This window comes from Lepisosteus platostomus, chromosome 2 (genome assembly GCF_059453375.1).
Source record: "Lepisosteus platostomus isolate fLepPlt1 chromosome 2, fLepPlt1.hap1, whole genome shotgun sequence".
NCBI lineage: Eukaryota > Metazoa > Chordata > Actinopteri > Semionotiformes > Lepisosteidae > Lepisosteus > Lepisosteus platostomus.
In genome coordinates this window covers 18,675,498-18,696,026 of record NC_142612.1, presented here as the reverse complement: position 1 = coordinate 18,696,026, position 20,529 = coordinate 18,675,498, and the positions used below count along the sequence as shown (strand labels likewise).

At 39.6% G+C, this 20,529-nt stretch overlaps 2 protein-coding genes across 6 annotated transcripts; both read right to left on the bottom strand.

The window, feature by feature from the left end:
- Positions 1-2,110: 2,110 nt before the first annotated feature.
- Positions 2,111-9,773, bottom strand: lacc1 (laccase domain multifunctional purine nucleosidase 1). 4 transcript variants are annotated; one of them, XM_088602646.1, is made up of 7 exons: positions 9,401-9,773; positions 8,109-8,689; positions 7,425-7,606; positions 6,595-6,760; positions 4,934-5,159; positions 3,964-4,157; positions 2,111-2,944 (listed from the first exon to the last, which is right to left on the bottom strand). In XM_088602646.1, exons 2-6 carry the CDS (start codon positions 8,680-8,682, stop codon positions 3,983-3,985), a joined length of 1,323 nt encoding a protein of 440 aa, XP_088458772.1. In that variant the 5' UTR covers positions 8,683-8,689; positions 9,401-9,773; the 3' UTR covers positions 2,111-2,944; positions 3,964-3,982. The 4 variants fall into 4 exon arrangements, with proteins under 4 accessions (XP_088458772.1, XP_088458746.1, XP_088458763.1 ...); XM_088602620.1 differs by having other exon boundaries at positions 3,959-4,157; positions 9,401-9,772; XM_088602637.1 differs by lacking the exon at positions 9,401-9,773 and adding an exon at positions 9,139-9,349 and having other exon boundaries at positions 3,959-4,157.
- Positions 9,774-10,894: 1,121 nt separating this feature from the next.
- On the bottom strand, positions 10,895-17,534 carry ccdc122 (coiled-coil domain containing 122). 2 transcript variants are annotated; one of them, XM_088602658.1, is made up of 5 exons: positions 17,342-17,529; positions 16,363-16,469; positions 15,058-15,456; positions 14,250-14,366; positions 10,895-11,706 (listed from the first exon to the last, which is right to left on the bottom strand). In XM_088602658.1, exons 1-5 carry the CDS (start codon positions 17,397-17,399, stop codon positions 11,557-11,559), a joined length of 831 nt encoding a protein of 276 aa, XP_088458784.1. In that variant the 5' UTR covers positions 17,400-17,529; the 3' UTR covers positions 10,895-11,556. The 2 variants fall into 2 exon arrangements, with proteins under 2 accessions (XP_088458784.1, XP_088458794.1); XM_088602668.1 differs by lacking the exon at positions 14,250-14,366 and having other exon boundaries at positions 17,342-17,534.
- Positions 17,535-20,529: the final 2,995 nt, after the last annotated feature.

Genomic DNA, 20,529 nt, shown 5'->3' with positions numbered 1-20,529 from the left:
GAAAGGTAGAGAATTAAAACAGGGGCAGGGAGCTAGGTACTTTTCACCTTAATTCTGGTGTTAGTGTCTCCATGATTCATTGTCTTGAAACTTTCTATAGGTCTGCAGTTTCGAAGTGTTTAGGAATCTTATTATAACATGTCATTTTCTAGGTAGGATCATACCTTGCATGCTCCCTTTCCAAATAGTCCACATTGAGGAAAGTAGACAGGGAAATAAACGTATTCATGCATTTCTTGTCACTTATGAATCATCAACTCTAATTCTTATCTAAGTGGTTACCAGTACACATCCACTATCAGGCGGCCACTCATTCCTGGAAAGAGTCAGGCCACCTGGAGCTGATCCCAGAAGCACTGCGGGCGAGGGGTGTGACCACCCAACAGGGCTTCCAGTCCATCGAAGAGCGAGCACACACAAACAGGGACAATACAGAAACACCCCTTCAACAAGCCAGCATGTCTTTGTAAGGTGGAAAGAAACAGGATCCTCTAGAGACAGTCCACACGAACTTGGGGGCAATGGGGATAATGGGGAAAACGTTCGCACAGAAAACGCCCCAGTCTGGAAAGAAACCTGGGAGCTGAGGAGCAGCAGCACCAGCCACCAAGACGCTGTGCTGAACGGCATCAGTAGACATCCTGGCTGTGCCGTCAGTTTCCTTTAGAACACTGTGAGCGTGATGGCGTGGGGCACCTCACTGCACTAGAAAAGAGCAAACTCATAAACTTGTGCCATCCGAGGATCATCACAGGGTGTTCTCTTCCGTGCCTGAGCTCCACCACAGTTCTGTATGTGGAGAGAGGTCACGAAGAGTAGCGTGCATGCCACAACGCGTGGCACCAGGCCTCACCACCGCACACAGCAGGAAGCGGTTTGGGGCGAGCCCGACGCGACATGGCATGGCAGTCTCTCTCTACAACCTGCCCGTTTGGGTGCCCTGGCACCCGGGGCTCTTTCAAAAGAAAATATACAATCAGGCGCTTTGCTAAGTCCACTGTACCACCAGTGTTTATTAAACGTGCGTTCCTCACCTCTTATTAGTGAAGCTCCGATGTGCGTTACTGTAACTGACACGCGGTACTTCCAAGGAAAAGATGATCTGAAAGCTGCAGCCTATCAGCTCGGGCTGTGTTCCACTGATGTTAATGCAAACTAGATTTTTATGCATTTTTTAAACAACCACCAATAATAGAAAATACCCCTTTTGAATTGTGTTTTTATTGGCTCTTATGCTCTAAAACCATCATACTTGATCTCGGTGTGTTATGGAAAGTACAGTAGGTAAGGTAGCAGCTCACATGGGCCCAGCACACTGTGGTCACAACTGCAGGAGGCTCACATGGGCATAGGTACACAGAGGTAGTTGGTTAAAGTGCAGCCACACACAGAGCAAATGCAGCTATACCTTCTTCTGAAATGTCTCTCAGAGCACGCACATAAGGAATGCTAGCAGCTGTGGTTTATCACAAGAACATCTCTGAAACAGACATCTGCCTTCCATTCTATTTCCTCAGCTAATGTGGGCCATGCACCAGCACGCAGGGCTGTACGTGTCTACCAACATCAACCTAACCACTAACTTTAACAGATACGCACACTGAACATCTTGCTTTCTATTTGATATCATTCGGGTCTTGCGAAGCATGGAATGTGATTTGAGATATACTGTACTGTAATATAAGGAAGACGTTTGTAAACAACCGCACTATTTGTTTTTCGACTTAGTACTGAACTTTGTAAAGCTCTTCGAAGTAAAGAATTATTCTTTAAGGCCTTTAAGTCTTCTTCTCACCATATAAAATTTCACACTACTGTATTATTTTCAAGCAATTCAAGCGAAATACCACATTGATTTATCAGCTAATCAGCAGAAGAGCTTTGAGACAAGGGTTTATATTAGCACTTTCTTTTTTTCCTGAATCTAAACCCAGGCAGAATTAAACCCAAAATATTCTGTGCTCTAGAGGTATACATTGCCTTTGGTCTTCAGGAGCACTATCTCATAAAATTTGGATACCATAACATTTTGCTAGCAAAATTATTTATCTTTCTTTTGCCTAACACCCTTTGTGACATTATATTACTGTTGAGAAGTAGTCAAGCTCAGTCCATATACAGTACGTTTATGCATTTTTGTATGAATGTCAAATTACACTGGGGGAATAATAAAGCAAGTTGCGTTACACACATAAATACATCGACAGTGACCTCAGCTGGACAGTAAGGACACTTCAGCCATGAAAAACAGTATAGCAGAAATCAATTTAATTTCAAAATCTAAAGAGGTATCCCAAACCGTTTACCATAAAATCCATCCAACAATGCATGAAAGGAAGAATATAATGTACTCAGTTTTTGCTAAAAATCAATCAGATTAACCTCTATGTATGACACAATCCCCCATTTGTTCTACAATTAAATATTTCATAGTATACCCAATCTATCTGTGTCTCTTTTTTAGATAAAAAAATCACAACAGTTGATTGGCTAATATGTTCTTGGTTAATATGTTAAAACTGTATCACATTATCTTTTCAAAGTAGCGTATGCTATTTGTTTTTGATTTCATGCTTATTTTCTCCCTGGACATGGGTCTTTATGTCACATCTTTCTGTGTGACCAGAATTCATCTGGAGATTTCAGACTAATCTTTCACAGTAGGTCTTTTTTATCCCTGACTCTATGGTTTGACAAACCAACAAAAAACAAAAGAGGTAGCTTATTGTCTAAAATACAAAACAGACAGAAGGATCTGACACCTAAAAAATAACAAACAAGAATAACAACATATTTCCTTTAGTCCTTGTGTATGATGGCTTTCACACATTCCTTCCAAGTCTTTGTGATGAACACCAAAGGAAATTTCCATAAAGACACTGCATGAGGTTCCCCACAAAACATACAAGCAACTCTGGCTCCCTCTGCTGTCCATATGGTGTCACTGCATTTGGAAATAACAACAAAAACAGCATTTTTTTCAGTATAGAAAGATATAAATAAAAACCACGCCTTTATTTTCAGCCAGACCACAGAAAGAGGTGATAACCTAGTTGTCACAAGGAGACAAACATCTAAGTATTATACACAAATTGCTTTACAGCAGTCACTTTTGTTTTCAAAAACATCTGTACAGAATTCTGTACATTAACAGAATGATCATGCAGTTCATGCATAACATTATATGGATTGTGTGATCTTTTAAAATTTGGTGTACCTCAAAAGATAAACTTTTAGTATTTAAAAAATACAGATTTTATTGTGGAATTGCTTTTAAATTTTTTCCACAGCAGAACAGGTATGAAAATAAATAAAGGTATATTTGACTCAAATAGTATACATAATATCAGATACAAGTATTACATAAGCAGAGTTTATTAAATAAAGCATGATTGTCATCTAATATTTTTGTATACATTGGCTGAATTGAAAAACATTCCTCAGTTTCTAAAAATTATAATATGTGTACTTTACAAATGGTTAACCATCAATCTATAATGGACATAAATAATTGTGAATAGTCAGATTAGATAAAGTGTTTTGTATAATTTGATAACAGCAACTTTAATGTAGTATATTAAATGTAAAGTCCTTGAAATGGTGGTTTACCTTAAAACAATGTTAGAGAATTAGTGACTTACCCACCTGAACCAGGTCACCATCTAAAACTGCTTAAAGTTAGTGATAACATGTTTCTGGGTGGTAGGACTTTAGGTCCAGATATGGACATTGATGCTTTTTGTACAAATGTTGAAAGAACAATCCCCATTAGAAACCTGTTGGAATAAGATCCACCAACTCTTCCAAGAACAAGCAGACACTTTTTATATTAAAAACAGGATTTTATTCAAAACCTCCACAGCACTTCAGCACTGCTAAACTGAAACCTTCAAAAATCAGATAGACAATTACTAAGCTTTACCAACTTTAGGCCCATAAAGTAAAAAGTGCTCCTTACCTTACCAGCGAAGCAGTGGCTTGGTTACTCCTTAATCGATAAAAACCCAATCTGCGTCCCAAAGTTGTTTCCATCGCGGACGTGAGAGAAAAACTTGTCGGGGTGACAAGACGTACACAGGGTCAGGTTCTCTCTGCTTTCGGACACAGTGTTGTCTTGGATATTGTGAGGTAGGACTCCACCGCGCTCTAGAAGAACCCTAAGCAGAATGAAAGGCACTGTTGTAAATAGCTGATCAATCCATTTTGTAACTGCTTCATCCTTTACACGGTAGTGGGGGAGCCGGAGCCTGTCCTGGCAATCAACAGGCACAAGGCGGGATACACCCTGGGTGGGATGCCAGTCCACTGTAGGCAGACACAGACACACTCTAACCAGAAGCCAATTAACCTACCAGCAGGGCTTTGGACTAAGGGAAGAAATCAATGTGAACACAGGGGGAACATACAAACTCCACGCAGACAGCACCCCAGGTCCAGAATTGACCCCAGGGCCCCAGGACTGTAATGTAGCAATGCTTATCACTACACCACTGTACCTCTTCTTTTGACCTTCAAGTAGGAAAGTACAGTAGGTGTCACAACATAGTTTGGTCAATTGTTAAGACTAATATTTTAGTCTTTTACAACAAATAAAAGCACTGGCAATTGAACAGTGAACAGTATTGTTTCCACTGAATGTTGAACATACAAGAATTTTTCATCAGCTCTGAAAGAGATTTGTAAGAACACAATAGAAAATCCTGTGCTGTTTCAGCTTAGTTGCAGTACAAATTCTGCTGACGTTGAGCTAAAGGCATTTTTTAACTGTACTCTGCCGGGACAGGTGCTGTTCTGTTGAGCTACAACGGTAAATGACAGTAAATCACTACGGAAAATAAACTGAGTAAGCTCAACTGGTAACGGACGATGAAAAAACACCTGCAGGAAAACCTGAGCCGCCCAAGAACGGAGTGCTTGATGTTAATGCACTTACCTCGTGGCTAACCGGATGTCAATAAAGGGTCTAGCCGAGCCCCTATCCTTGACACAGTCCGGGTGGATAGCTTGGAACGCCTGAGCCGATTCCTGATCCAGTGTGAAACAGCAAGATCCGACTGAAGGGCCAACAATGACCACAATGTTTCTGACATCACTGCCATACTCAGAGACCATAGCATTGACTGTAGCCATTGCAATGCCCATTAGGGTACCTCTCCACCCTGGAACACAAGATCGAAAAGAGCTCATTTACACATAACACCCGATTCCCAGGCCCAGCACTGTGTGAAGATTGAACTGCAGCACTCAACTCTGCACTCCTGTAATGCTCCACCACCACAATATCCCTCACAGCTCATTTCGAAACAAGCACTTTTTATATACAAATAACATTTTTTGGAAAAAGGAATGAAATTGAAGTCCCAGCTTTGATGGAAGGGCACCGAGAGTCAATGCAGGCTTGGGGGAGGCGTCTCATTTGGACTTAAAACGTTTACTTCTGGACCAGAAATCTGGAAGCAACAAATGGCCAAGAACACTGATGACGTGCGTTTTAACCGTCTCCTAAATAAGAAAAGATGTGTCACTTCATTCAGCAGCCATATCACCCTGCAACTCACAACTGGCAGCCCACTGAAGTTCAGCAGGTGTGAATCTGGTCAGTACCTGGATGGGAGACCTCCTGGGAAAAACTAAGGCTGCTGCTAGAAGAGGTGTTAGTGGGGCCACTAGGGGGTGCTCACCCTGCGGTCCATGTGGGTCCTAATGCCTCAGTATAGTGACGGGGACACTATACTATAAACAGGCGCCGTCTTTCGGATGAGATGTAAAACTGAGGTCCTGACTCTCTGTGGTCATTAAAAATCCCAGGGCGTTTCTTGAAAAGAGTAGGGGTGTAACCCTGGCGTCCTGGCCAAATTTCCCATTCCCCTTACCAATCTTGGCCTTCCAATAATCCCCATCTATGATTTGGCTTCATTACTCTGCTCTCCTCCCCACTGATGTGTGGTGAGTGTACTGGGTCACTATGGCTGCCGTCACATCATCCAGGTGGGGCTGCACATAGGTGGTGGTGGAGGGGAGTCCCCATTACCTGTAAAGCGCTTTGAGTGGAGTGTCCAGAAAAGCGCTATATAAGTGTAAGCAATCATTATTACTTGCAAGTGAGCTTTAGTCAGCTTTGCTGCTCAGTATCTCCCAAGAGCCCAGTTCCTTGCACTTGAAGTGCAGATCTCTTTGCGGCTGTTCTTGATAAAAACTGGCACCGGTGCAGAAGTTCTCCAAGCGTCACGCACGGTTTAAAAGAGCTCTGTCACTTCCACTTTGGAACTTCCACTCGGCCACATTCTCTTTCAGTTTCCCCGTCATTGCCTTTTATTGCTGCCATGTGTCAAAGATTTTAATTCTCCCATGACTTTAAAAAAAAAAAATTACATAAGAGAGGGAACATTCTCTTTGGGGAAGCATGCTGACATTCAGCGAGGGTCAACACAAAAGAGGTAAAAAACGGGCAGCCTTTGCTACCCGGATACGAGTAAAACCCAGCCATGATTTCAGAAACCACCACAGATGGAAAAGAAAATAGCTCCATTTAGATTGCATTTAGCCTAGGCCTTTTCCAGTTGCAATGTTAGTGAGTGTGACCGCACTGGTTACCTGAATGGGCCACTCCTATAGCCTTTTTAACAGGGTCGGTGAAGAGCAGGGGTATACAGTCCGCTCCTGGGGCTGCAATGACCACCCCTGCCTGATTGGTCACGATCCCATCATAGCTTGGTGGCTCACTCCTTCCCATCACCCACACATCATTGGCGTGATTCACCTGTTCAGCACCGGAAAAACCCAGCAGTCAGCATTACAGCTTATCGGTTTAAAAAGATATGATGAGTGAATTCCAGAAGCCTACCTGTTTGTCTGCATTTTGCTCGGGTATTCGACAGCGCAATTACCATTTGTTTTTTTCTGAAGTAGCGATCGACCCATTATTAAATTATATTTGACCAATGTCAACATTCAACAAAGGCCTTTAATTCAAATGTGGAACCTGTAACCCCTTTCTGATTTCACTTGAAGATGCGTATTTCAGTTACAACATTAACAGTAGGCATTTCAGAGACAACCACATTTCAAGAAAGCCTGATGACTAATATCAAAACTTTATCTGTAGTTATGGTGACCAAATATTTATTTCCCATTTACAAAGTCTTTCATAGTGAGTTACCACATTTTAAGTACTGTGTTCATTCACATCATCCTTATTCCTTATGAACCCTGACATCTATCAATACTGATGCAACAATATTCATTTTTCAAGTCCTGCATATTCTTATAAGACTAAAATGCCTCTTCGATGGCACAGTTCAGTTTATTCTAATGGTTACAGTATAGTTTCTATTTTACCGAACAACAAAGTTCACTCCAATTAGGCACTCCAAATTTCTCAGGCAACATAAAAGTGATATGGAAAGAGAGGTCTGTGCGTTTACCTTTAACAAATGGAACCTCTCCTGCTCAAATCCGGCCTGAGAGGCAAGACGACGCAGGTTTTCAGCGACCACCACTTTGGGATCTCTGCGTCTAGGATTGCAGTAGAGGTTAAGCGAGCTCAGGGTGTCTATGTATGAAATCCCACCCGTCCTTGTGGTGAAGCCATGTAGGAAACAGTCTCCTGTAGCACAAAAAAATATGTATTTCTATGGTATTTGGAAAACTGAACAGTTTTCAGCAGGATCAGTATGGGTTTAACTTGGTTCTGTTTGATTCAAATGCATGTACGTCACAGGGATAATATTTGCATTGTGATATTAAGAAAGAACTATATTAAAAGGTATCCAGATTCTAATTTTTCACCACCTTGCCCAGAAAGGTAGCATTTTGTTTTGAATGTCTTCAGAATACAAAAGTTTCTTTACATCTTATCAAGTCCAGATATATTTTTCCAGAGTAGGAGTACTGTTTCGCCACCCGTCATCTTTTCCCCAACACTCCTGAGGTCTGTTCTTTAGCTACCAGCACCGTTTACAATCACTTCCCATCATCATTTCTGTCACAGCAAGTGGGAAAGCAACGATCCTGCTTCCGTAGTGGATGTAAGTAACTACACATGGATGAAGCCAAAGGATAACAAGACACATAAAACATTAGAGAACAAGCACACCTGCAGCACCTACCCGAGATCAGTGAAGACGGCAGGATGGTAATGTCACCTTTCAGGCCAGGTAACTGCCTGAGAAAGGCGCTGACCTCATTTCCGACGTGTTCCAGCTGCCTGGCGGTGAGGGGAGTCTCAGGCCCACAGGTTGCAATGGGATCACCGACTGAACAATGAGATTCATCACATGCAACGTCGTATTCCAAGACGTAGGCTGCTGTAAACAGGAGATCCAGATAGGCTTGCCATGCTGCTTTTCTCTGCAGGGATGTGATTATTAGAATGCTACTGAGGTTAAGGTCATCCATAGCTTGCTTAACGGAGTACAAGGAGGCTGCCAGACATGGGTGACTGACGATCTGAGCACCTTCCTTAAGGCTGCTGAAGTTCTCCAATAATCCGTCGATGGAGGTTTTACAGCTGTGATCTGGAGACGCTAGTTTATTTTGGTTCGGCAGCAGATATACATGTTTATTTTTTTCGGCGCCTGGGGTTCCGATCAGTACTGATGCCCTTTTGAGACGCTTCTCTATGCAGTCTTTATACTGAAGACAATGATCGTGGAAAAGATCAATAATCACCGCCCCAACCATACTTCACCTGTAAGGACAAATATCAGAAACAAATAATTTCAAGTATGCTTCAACCCTATTTTAATAATTAAAAATGAGAATTAAGTTAGGATTTTTATACGCTGTACTAAATCTGAATATATCCTTATACATTTTGTGAAATCTGATTAATACAAATGAAAACGCTGCAAAATACGCACACTTACGTATTATCCAGGAGAAATTTAACTTGCCAAAAGATATGGCAAATGTGCTATGACGACTTAAAGATGCAACTATACGAACATGTATATTATAAGGGTTTGAAATTCCGCGGCCTCATTTTTTAGCATGCGAGAAAAAAAATATGGGGTTTATGTTGGAATAGAGTTCCATAAATAGATCTCGTTAATGAGCATATCTGAAAAAGTACTTCTTCATCCTTAAGGGTTATGTTAACACTTTGAAGGGTCCAGCTTCAGTGGCGATCTCACCCACCACCAGCAAGAATCAACTTCAGCGGGATTTAACTTTTACTCTTTAACCTGCCCTCTTGCATTATAAACCCGGCCTTACCCTGTCTGCGTACACTATCTACCACACTGCTTTTATTTTATTTTTCTTAAACATGTACATGAATGCAAAAAAAAAAACCTTAACAAAAGAACAGCTTTGCAGCTTTCCGCTCTACTGAAAAAAGAAACATTTGCGACAACCGCAGTTTCAGTTTTGCTTTCACTTTACGTTTGAAAGGACTTACTGTTCAAGCTCCTTCCAGTTCAATCCTGGCTTCAGGGCTGCAGATCACTGTGCTCTCTGCGTCCGGTTGACACCCGTCAGCTCGTTATCTTAACGCCACTCACCTCCGATCTTCTGGTGTAAAGATTCAGCTGAACGAAAACAATTACTTTCATAGGCTTTACCGAAAAGCGGTCAACCTTAATCAAGTGTCTCAGTGTTCCCTTGTCTCAGTTTAGAAGAGGCAAAGGAAAGGAGCTGCTGTTGCACAGTGATGATGTTCAAGTCTTGAAAGGTAAGTGCCTGTCAGGTAAGTACACTGTTCATACTCAGCAGCAGTTTCCTGAAGTTTATTTCCTGTCGGCAGTAGAGTCAGTAACGATAGTAACAACTAGGGGAATTCCCGTGTGTTAGATAACTCGGCAGTCACATGTCCAAAAGATTACAGAAAGCTGATATTTCCGCGTGTCTGAACTAAGCGTGAGGGGTTATAAGGTTGCATCAGAAAGCAAATGCGCCGATATAACCCACAAAAAGCAAACTTACATAGCAGGTTAAATCGCGATATTTAATTTCCAGCAGTTGCTTACATGATGAAATGCAACACTAATTCAATAGGGATTTGTAAATTCGAGTTGCCTGTTGTCGATCGCGCTCAAGAGATGCTTCGGTTTTGCAATCTGACCGTGAATACCACGTTCACATAGGCGACTTTGACAACGTGTCTTCGAAACTTTGTATCCAAAGACGCCCTTTTTTCTCAACTGCTTTTGTCTTTGAATTTATGGTTGCTTCTTGAACGACTTATATCAAATCTCAAAGGAATACCTAAGAAATATGAATAAATGTAACTATTTTCCGTAATTCAGTTACGGATTTAAGACAAATTATCCAATGAATTCCCTTAGCAATGGTGTTACAGTATAAAATCCTTAGAATGTTTTTATAGAGTCTTTATTCAAACTGTAACTCAGTCTGTCATGTGTGGTTCAATATGAATAAATATGGAGATATTGGATATTCACCTGAAATGAAATGATGTTTTCTTATGTGCTGCGATTAAAATATATTTTATATGAAAACTTTGGTCATTTATCTCTATTTAATTTGCAATGTTTTTGTATTGGAAACTCCATTATTTAAATGTTGTAGTTGGTACAGTCTAATCTACTAAGTATTGGGTTTGGTAACAGTAAAATCAAGACTTTTTGCACTCTTAACAATTTTAGCTTTGTTTCTGAATTATTCTGAACTAGATTAACTTTAATATCCAATTGTCTGGACCTATAATAATTACTCCTTCTAATATCTAGTAGGAATTACACATCTAACTCTTTCCCGTGGATGGAATGCTATAATTTTTAATGTTAGTCATATTATTCTTTCATTACTGTTGTTGATTTGAGTGTGTTGGCTCTGTGAGACCTAGGCCATAGCTCTAATTGCACACATCTAAAACATTCAATTTCTTACTTTTTTATACCATACCAAGAGGCATTAAAATACAATATGTGAGTACTGGAACCAACATTTATTGTGTTTGTAAATGCATTGCAGTATACAATGAAAAGGTTCTCAAAGTCCTGTATGCAATGCTGTGACCTATAAAAGTACAATTCCTTTTTACAGTATTAATGCATTGGTCACAAATAAAAAGTATTCCAAGAAAAACTTGCAACTAGTGTCCTCAATAAAAAAAAATCAGACAATTGTTTATACTGGATGTTTGAGGAAATATTATATACATATTTAAATTAAAATATTGAAGTTTCTTAGGATTCTGACTGCTTATTTAGCTTGTATTGGTTTACTTAAAAGTGGAATTGAATATTGTTGGTCAAACACTGAATGAACATTTTCAGAACTTCATTATTGATAAACACCTAAAACATTAACTGACTTCTTACACAATATTTGTATATTTTGCTGATACGTGTTTGGGTTTGTTGGTGCTTGTGTGGTTAGCAAAAAAGTAACATACTGTACATATTACAGTTGCATATAGTAATTGCCATATGCAATCAAAATGATAGATTTGACCTTTAGATTTATTTTTAAAATGTTTGACTTTATGGATTTAGATAGGATTTCAGTTTGTATTTTTTTGTCAGTGTAAACATTTTGATGTTCTGTTTTACAACGAATTGCTCCATAAAAGTGAACTGTAGTCACAGTTATTCAATCTGTTGCTGGAAGACATTTTCTGAGATCTTCTGCTTTTTTCTTCATCTGAAGTATATCCGCGTTCATCTGCCTTTTGTCAGACTGGGCTTTCTTCAACTGACAATGGAGACGCTTAAGAATTGCTTCACACCTCCTGTTTTCAATCTGTGAGTAAAGGAAATACAGACTATGTGATCAGTAATTGTAAAAAAGTGTGTCATTTTCCAAGACATAAAAGTAGCTTTTTATTGCACATTGTAGCTGTTTCCAGACACCTGCCATTCTTCAAACTGTGAATCCTGCAGTCCCAACAGTAGAATTGTATGAAGGGGAAGAGTTACTCATCTCTCACTGATAAAACTAAAAACTGACAAGTACAAAACAAATAACAGAGACTCTCTCCGTAGCTAAACAAAGGAAACCTGGTAACTGAACCCCACCCAGTTATGCTGGTATATGGAAATATGTGTAGCACTTCTTGGGGAATCCTACTCACAGCAGCTGAATTACAAAGCCCAGACTCGTATTGGTGCTGTCTGCGCCATAGAAATTAATTGAAACATTCATATTAATCCCTGCAATGGCTGAGCTTCTCAAAATCCCATCAATGGGATTCTTTTTCTATATCTGCTATTACCTTGTAATGTCTGCACAGTGAGATGGAATTACTAAATTAAATAAAGGATCAATCTGATTAATACATTTTGGAGCTCTTGAACAGTTTCAACATTTATTAATCTCGACTTGCTGAAAAATGGCAGTTTCTTAAAAGGCTTAATATGTTAATAAAAATTGCATTCATGAACAACAGCCAAATTATTGCAATACAGGACAGAGACATATCTATTTTGTTCCTACTAAGTTTTCCCTCTGTTGTAAATGGTTTATTCAAAACAAATAGAGCTTTATAAAGATCTGGGCCTCATATTTTTCTGTCAAGGTGTGCAAACAATTTTCTTCAATTTTATTCTAACCTCATTTACTCATCTTTGTTTACTTGTATATATACCACCCCAAGATGTTTAATATGTTGTTGTAAATAAGGGGGTTGGGAATAATTCTATTAAATCTCACATCCTAACACCATCTTGTTATGGAAGCAAATGGCAGAAAATGTACAATAATTACACCCCCTTTAGTCAGGGAATACTGAGGAACATGTCGTGGGAGTTCTTAGTTTCTCCAGTTCAGCTTGATGAACCACCAATGGCCAAAGAAAGCAACAGGCACAAGGCAAGATACACCACGGACAACATGCAGGACACACAGACAAACACACACTCAAACCAGGGCCAGTTTTTCTTGGAAGGCAGTGACACCACCAGTATGCCTTTGGATTGTGGGAGAAAAATGGAGCGCCCAGAGGAAACGCACATGAACACAGTAAGATCATACTAAAACTCCATGCTGATAGCACCCCAGGAACCCCCAAACCCAGAGCTCCAGAGCTGTGAGAAGAGCAATGCAGACTTTTGTGCCACTGTTCCGTCCATTTAAAATCCATTTAGCACAAAACATTACACATGTTGTTTACAGACATTTGCATTTCTGTGAGGTCTTAAACAGATACAGAAAACAGAACTCTCTGAAACTGAGACACAAAACACCTCACAAGGACAAAGTGGGAACCTGTGTGTTGTCAAATAAAGTTCGTGCCTTGGATCCCTCTCTCTAAACCCCTCTTAAAATGGATGTTAAATGAAAGGTACTGTAAACCATTTCCCTATTGCAAACAATGCATTATTTAAACAATGAGAGATTTCACAATACAGGAAATAATACAGTGTTGCAATTTACATGTACAGACATTTACAATACAAACATACAATACATAGATACATTTACAATACAAACATATTACAGGACAATTAAAAACATAAAACAAAAAATATTGAGAGATAGGCTCACTCTCTCTTCCTCAGGCTGTGATAAGAGATTACATGCTGGGCTGCAGCTCTGTTGAATTCCCTCCCCCCTCCCCCAATATGACAGGAAGTTGTGTGGGAGTTCTGGGATTAGATTTGATATTTTAGGGGAAAATGTTTGCCTTATCCCAGAGTATTTCTCACAGTGCAGCAGAAACCGCATCTTTGCCTCTGCTTCTCCCTGCAGGCAGTGGGAGCACAGTCTGTCCTCTCTGGTCAGCCAGGTCTGCCACAGGGCCCAGATACACTTGTTCCTTTGTGATTCCCATTTCTGATATCATTTCTACCCATTTAAGGTATTGCCGATGTATCCTGCCTAGTTCCTATGCCCAGCTCCCATGAACACTGGCTAAATAATCTCATCAAGAATAATCTGTTTTCTGTTTAATATTGGGGTTCTAAGAGAGCTGACTTAGTTATCTGACTCAAAATTAGTTCAGTCTGTTTACACATTTGTAGAATGTTAATTGTTCTAACCAATTTTTGTAGTTTTGATGTAAAATCCTAACACGTAGCTGCCCCTCCAAACCACAACAATATAATCATACGGTGCTTATTTATGCTTGTATTTGAAAAAAAAAAACATTTATATTTTTATGTAATTATTTCATTTCATTTACAAAAACCAAAGATTATCTCATGCTTTGAAACATTGATGTAAATGCATGGACTTACATCCCTAGAAAACAATATTAAATAAATGTTTCACAAAAAGTTGATGGTAATCTTACTTTTCTTATGAATTCATACATTCTGATTTTATTTTTAATGAAGTGTTCTGACCTCAATATCCATTTTTAGCTGTGCATGAATATCCTGTTCTTTCAACAACAGTGCAGTCTTGTCGCGGAAAGCATCCCTCATCTTAGAAATCTGTACCTTTATGTCATCAATTTCCCTCTGTTCAGAAACAAAAGTTGAAAACTTTTCTGCAGACTAAAAAGCAATTTGCATAAAAAGATGTACTTAATTTTTTACCACTTCTCAGTAAAAACGTACATCTTTCAAGAAACTATAAATAACCATAAAATGAAAAAACACCTACAATATAAACAAAATAAGTATTTCATTAATGTAATGCAGACAGGGCAGCTTTTATTAATATCATGGGTTTATGACTAAACACTTCTGAATTCAAGGCCATTGGATGCAATGACTTTCATAGCATTTCTTCTAAGACTGCCTCTAATGAAGTACGGTACTCTTTAAACAGAGTGCTGGCACTGTGGCTAAGGATCTCCACCTGTGGCTGGAAGGTTGCCAGTTCAAATCCTGCAGCCGGCAGAGAAATCCTACTCCATTGGGCCCCTGAGCAAGGCCCTTAACCCCAGCTGCTCCAGGGGCGCTGTATAAATGGCTGACCCTGCGCTCTGACCCCAAGCTTCTCTCCCTGTCTGTGTATCTTATGGAGAGAAAGTTGGGGCATGCGAAAAGACAAATTCCTACTGCGAGAAATTGTATACGGCCAATAAAGTGATCTTATCTTAAGATGCATGTAATCTCTTTTCCTGATCTGATGTTTCATTCAAACAAAGAATTTTGAATTTAATTTAAGCGCTACCTGGATTTCCAAAAAACAAAGTCAGCTCACCTGTGCTTGCCGGATTACAGTTCCGTCTGGTCTTTGGAGGTCAGTTCTCAGCTCCTCCATTTTCACTTTAAGCTTCCTAACCGAGTCGGCCTTCTCGCAGCGTTTCTTCTGTGCCGCGGCTCTCCCCTCCCTGCGAGAGACCACATCCCTGTGAGCCGCCATTTTATTCCGGTAGGTGTTGTACCCCGCCAGCAGCAGCTGGAAGTTTTCCTCCTCCTGCTCGATCTGGAGCCGCAGCTCCACGTTCTCCTTGTAGAGAGCTCGGGACTGGGCTTCCTCGCACTCGGACTGCTTCTGCAACGCTGCCATTTCGTGGACCAGCCTGAGGTTTTCCATCTCGGCCGTGTGCAGCTCAAGTGAAACTGACTCGCTCTTCACCTCTAGTTCTGAAACTTGAATCTGAAAAGAGAAGACTGGGAATCAATTGCTTAATAAAGCTTAGGCCTACTCTGTGAGTTCTTGCTTGTGTAATGCTGCACTCTTAAGTTTTATGAACATTTTCTAGATTTCCATCTTTTGATTAGTTGGCAGTGAAGGATTCCTCCCTCAATGTTAACACTGGGACTTGACATGTATACATAAACTTCATACAGTACTATTTTAACACTTATATTTTGCCACAAATACCATTTCCACACAATACAATAATAATTGCTTACGCTTATATAGCGCTTTTCTGGACACTCCACTCAAAGCGCTTTACAGGTAATGGGGACTCCCCTCCACCACCACCAATGTGCAGCATCCACCTGGATGATGCGACGGCAGCCATAGTGCGCCAGACTGCTCACCACACATCAGCTATCAGTGGGGAGGAGAGCAAAGTAATGAAGCCAATTCATAGAGGGGGATTGTTAGGAGGCCATGATTGATAAAGGCCGATGGGAAATTTGGCCAGGACGCCGGGGTTACACTCCTACTCTTTTCAAGAAACACCCTGGGATTTTTAATGACCACAGAGAGTCAGGACCTCGGTTTTACGTCTCATCCGAAGGATGGCGCCTGTTAACAGTATAGTGTCCCCGTCACTACAGTGGGGCATTAGGACCCACATGAGCCACAGGGTGAGCACCCCCTGCTGGCCCCACTAACACCTCTTCCAGCAGCAACCTTAGTTTTTCCCAGGAGGTCTACCCTCCAGGTACTGACCAGGCTCACACCTGCTGAGCTTCAGTGGGTTGCCAGGTGTGAGTTGCAGGGTGATATGGCTGCTGGATAACATATCAATACATATCAGTAAAGCTTTGTTTTCAGCATTTAGAGAAACACACGACATTACTGATTATTTAAATCTTTAATGATCACCTTGAAGAGAGCCAAAAACTTCCTGTGTTCATTGATTTCATTAGTTTGGTTTTCCTCATGTTGAGACACCTTTTCAACTGCATCCTTCAGTGGGGAGCCTGGTAGTTCTGTTTCAGAATGCAAGTTTCATTAGCAATCCTAACATTTCTTGTATCTCCCTACGGAGAAGAAACTAACTGAAACTGCTACAAACAGAGGATGCTGGCACAATATTGAATATAATTCTACTTAGTTTTTATGATAAATGAATTTAATTACAGGGAAACTTTTTTCTTACATCTGAGCTATCACACGTAGTTTGTGTGCATGAAAGCTCAATTTATCATAAAGCTGTTAAATTTTGGTAAGGTGACAACAATCCTGACTCTAGGTCACAAGAAAGGAAAAAAAATCCCGACAGTCCATCATAGGGTGCACAAATATAGGTGCATTTTAGAGATCCCAAATATCACAGTCAGCAACTGGTGAAAATCCCAGGTTTTCAGGTTTAACTCAAAACATCACACTGAAGGCCCCCTTAATTAGGAAACTTCAGGTCTCCATAGACGTTAGACAGCGGCGATAACAGCTATAGTACTTCTCCATAATGATTGATATGATTCTAATAATACTAGTATGTGACTAAAAAAATATCACTATTGAAGACAATTTGTGGCTACATATTTTACTGGAGAAGATTCGAGAAAATTGAAAGCTGCTACGTTTCTTATTAAAGTCACATCAACTATCTCGCCAAAACAAATGATTGTAGATGTGAAGCATCATTTATTATTGATAATGATAGACCCGGAGATGTCAACGACAAAACGAGTGAGGTCTACAAGAAAAAAAAGGGAAGACACGTTTCCAGGCTAGGGATTTGTGTTAGAGAAGCACGATTTGGTTTCGCTACCACTTTTATGTGGGAATCTAGCTTCACTTCCACCTGTTAGGCCACGTATCACACCAGTTACATTTACATATATATATTCAAATTTACCTTCCAGAGACTTTATTTGTTTCTGGTCCTGTTTATATTCACTATTTTTTGTCGTCATAACGTAGATAAACCTGAAGCCCAAAACTTCAAGCGCGAGCGACTTCAGCGGAAGTTTTCAATTCAAACGGAAGAGTTTGGTTGTAATTGTTACTTTATGAGCGGATTACTAAATACTCCACGTTTTATAGAATTAAAGAAGATGAGCAGAAGTATATAGACCTTATTAATAATCGATTGAGCATCTCATTAAAACAGTTAAAAAACTATTTTTAAACTATTTTAGAGCCCAGTTTTATACATAGCAAATCGAAAAAGCATCTTTTACGTCTATGAAACAACAGTATAACCCAATACGTGGCACACTATATGGTGTTTATGGCGATCGAATAAATGTATAATTGTACATGGAAATTACTTGTCTTTTTCATCCACTATTATTATAATGCACAAAATCTACTTCTACAACTAAACTACTAAAATATTTACTTCTGTCGGTTTATATGAGGTTTACTGCAATGTAAATTTTACAGCTGTAATATCATTAATATCATATCATAGCAAATCTGCTGCCTTCTTAATGCTATACAAGAATTGGCTCAAGAAAGCACTAGACCGAAGCTCACAGATTTGTTTTCTATTGACCAAAACGTTCTGCATGAGAAGAAACTCGGTAAACCATAAGAGATTCACAAAGCGGAAGTGCTGCTTTGCGAATTTGATATGTGATCAAATAGATGACTAAAGAACCTCTTTCCAAACACGTCAGTTTACCTACAAAATTAAATACAACTACAATAAATGCTTCGAATTTGTCTTCCATCACAATTCAAATTATGTCTGACTTTTACTTACGGGGCCAAAAGGTCGTTAGTGTATCTTTTAAGAAAAGGCACAATTTTACACCTACTCATCCATCGTACATGATTCATTGCAAACGAAGGTGCATACAGTTAAGTCTTGAAAGTAACATGTTTTTATAGGACTTGTAGATTAATAACAAACGATCACGTTTACTAAATGTGACTGCCTCTTATCCGTGTTGTCATCATTGCTCACCCAGGAAAAAAAAAAACTTTTCTTGTTTACTCTTTCTAATAAATCATTAGTATTTTAACACCTGTGGGGAAGGGTTGAACTGTAAATTAACTATTTTAATCCTCTCCCTCCGCTGCTGATAATTTAGAGAAGCCTAGTACACATGCAATGTTAGTACCCTTAAGATTTAGAGCTGTTGACCCCTGTGCTATAACCTGTGTCGAAAGAGGAAGGGAAAAATGCTGAGTAAGGAACTGAAGTCAACTGAGACAAAAGAAGGTGAAAAGGGATCTGGTTACGCATGATCATGACAAAAAAAATCATGAGAAACGGGCTTTGGAGTAGAAGGTTGCTGTAAGTAGGATACCAGGCAGAAGGACAAGAATTTCTGTGGTCTGTCATAGTTCTGCTTTTTCCTAGGCACCTCTTGAAGACGTGTTAATGACAACATAAGGTTCCTTGCTTTTTCCTTTACTCTACATCCATACTGATGAAATAGCCTAAGATGATAAACTAGGACAAGTGTAGAGTCAGCAAAGAAAATGTAAAAATGCACAGTGGAGATCTTTGATTCAGTCAGTAGACACTTTCCGTTCCTAATGATGCTGTTTGAAAAGATCATTATTGTGGTAATCAATACCCAGTGTTGGAAAACCCTGAAACGGGAGAAAAATCTTAAAGAAATCTCCCTAACTCCTTCAAACTGTCTGCACAGTGCCTAGCCAGCTGGCACCAGATCTGAGTAAAAGAGTATGTGTCAAGGCAGACAGAAAGTCCACGTCTGGTCAGTTACCCCCACAATGAACCTCCCTGCTTCCTCACTGCTCATCCATCCAGCTTCAGAGATGTGGCCAGGCTCTGCCCCGGGGGGGTGTCGGAAGGCTATTGCACTTTGCTTGCAAACCACTAAAGCTGGAAGACAATTGACTTCTTTCTTTGGAGAGTAACAATCAATGCAGAATTACATTTCATTTGCATATAAAAAAGATACATAATGTTTGAAATGGATGAAATACAAAAGGAAAAAAAAAACATTTGTCCATTCATTCCTTGCTATTTTTATCTATGTACAGATTTTACCCAATTTCTACTGTAGTTCCAAAGCATTTAGAGAAAGAAACAGTTTTTGTAATAAATATCACAAAACATTTTTTTTGTTTGGCCTGGCAATTGATTAGCAATTTGACCTCAATTGAATTGAATAAGTGATGACTCTTGTGAGACAAAAAAATGTGGTCAGTTTGACTAAAACAAATATTAACATGAAAAGAAGCCAGCCTTTACAAAACAGGCAACCCAAGACATCAGGTTTAAAAATCACCTAAAGCAACAACAAGCCTATTTCAGCCTCTTTTCACACTACATGCTGGGAAAACAAAACGTGCTTGACAACCCAGGTGTCATTCTGGTCTTTAAATCCACCCCTTCTAAACAATTCTTCAGATTTTATAAGCAAGAATGTGTAGATAAAAGGTATGGTTAAAGTTCTCAGTTAATTTTTTTATCACCTGACTACTAAAAATAATACAAAAAAACCACTGATGTTACGACTCTTTTAAGAAGCAGGCAGAAGCACGAGGAAACAGGGAGACCCATTAATAGTCTTGACTGGTGCTGACAGGAATGAAAAGAAAAGAAAGGGCCCAGTGATGAACGAAGTCATCTGGTTAAGAAAAAAGACAATAAAGGAACTCCTCAAATGACAAATGTCACACTCTATCGGTTGTGTATTAAGACAAGGTTCTGTATTACATTAAGAGTATCATGATGAAACACTCAGTTCAAAATGTTAAAAAAAAGATATATTTCATGGTTCCTGAATTAGGCTTTAACAATTATTTACAGTAGGTGTTCTGTGTATGCTAATGTGCATGTTATTTTTTCCATTTTGACCTTATACATCCATGAGTAGAACAGAACAAAGATTTCAAATAAGATGGAAACCATTCAGCCGATCTTGCTTGTTTGATAGTTTGGTAGCTGACTGAATCGAAAACGTCATCCAGCTGTTTCTTATAAGAAACCTGCTCCAGGTACCCGGAATGCCCTTGATTCACTACTGAGTGTCAAATAGTGCCGTGTGTTGACCCAATCTATATCCCTAAGGATTTTATATACTGTACTTTAATCAAATCTTTTGTCAATCTCCTTAG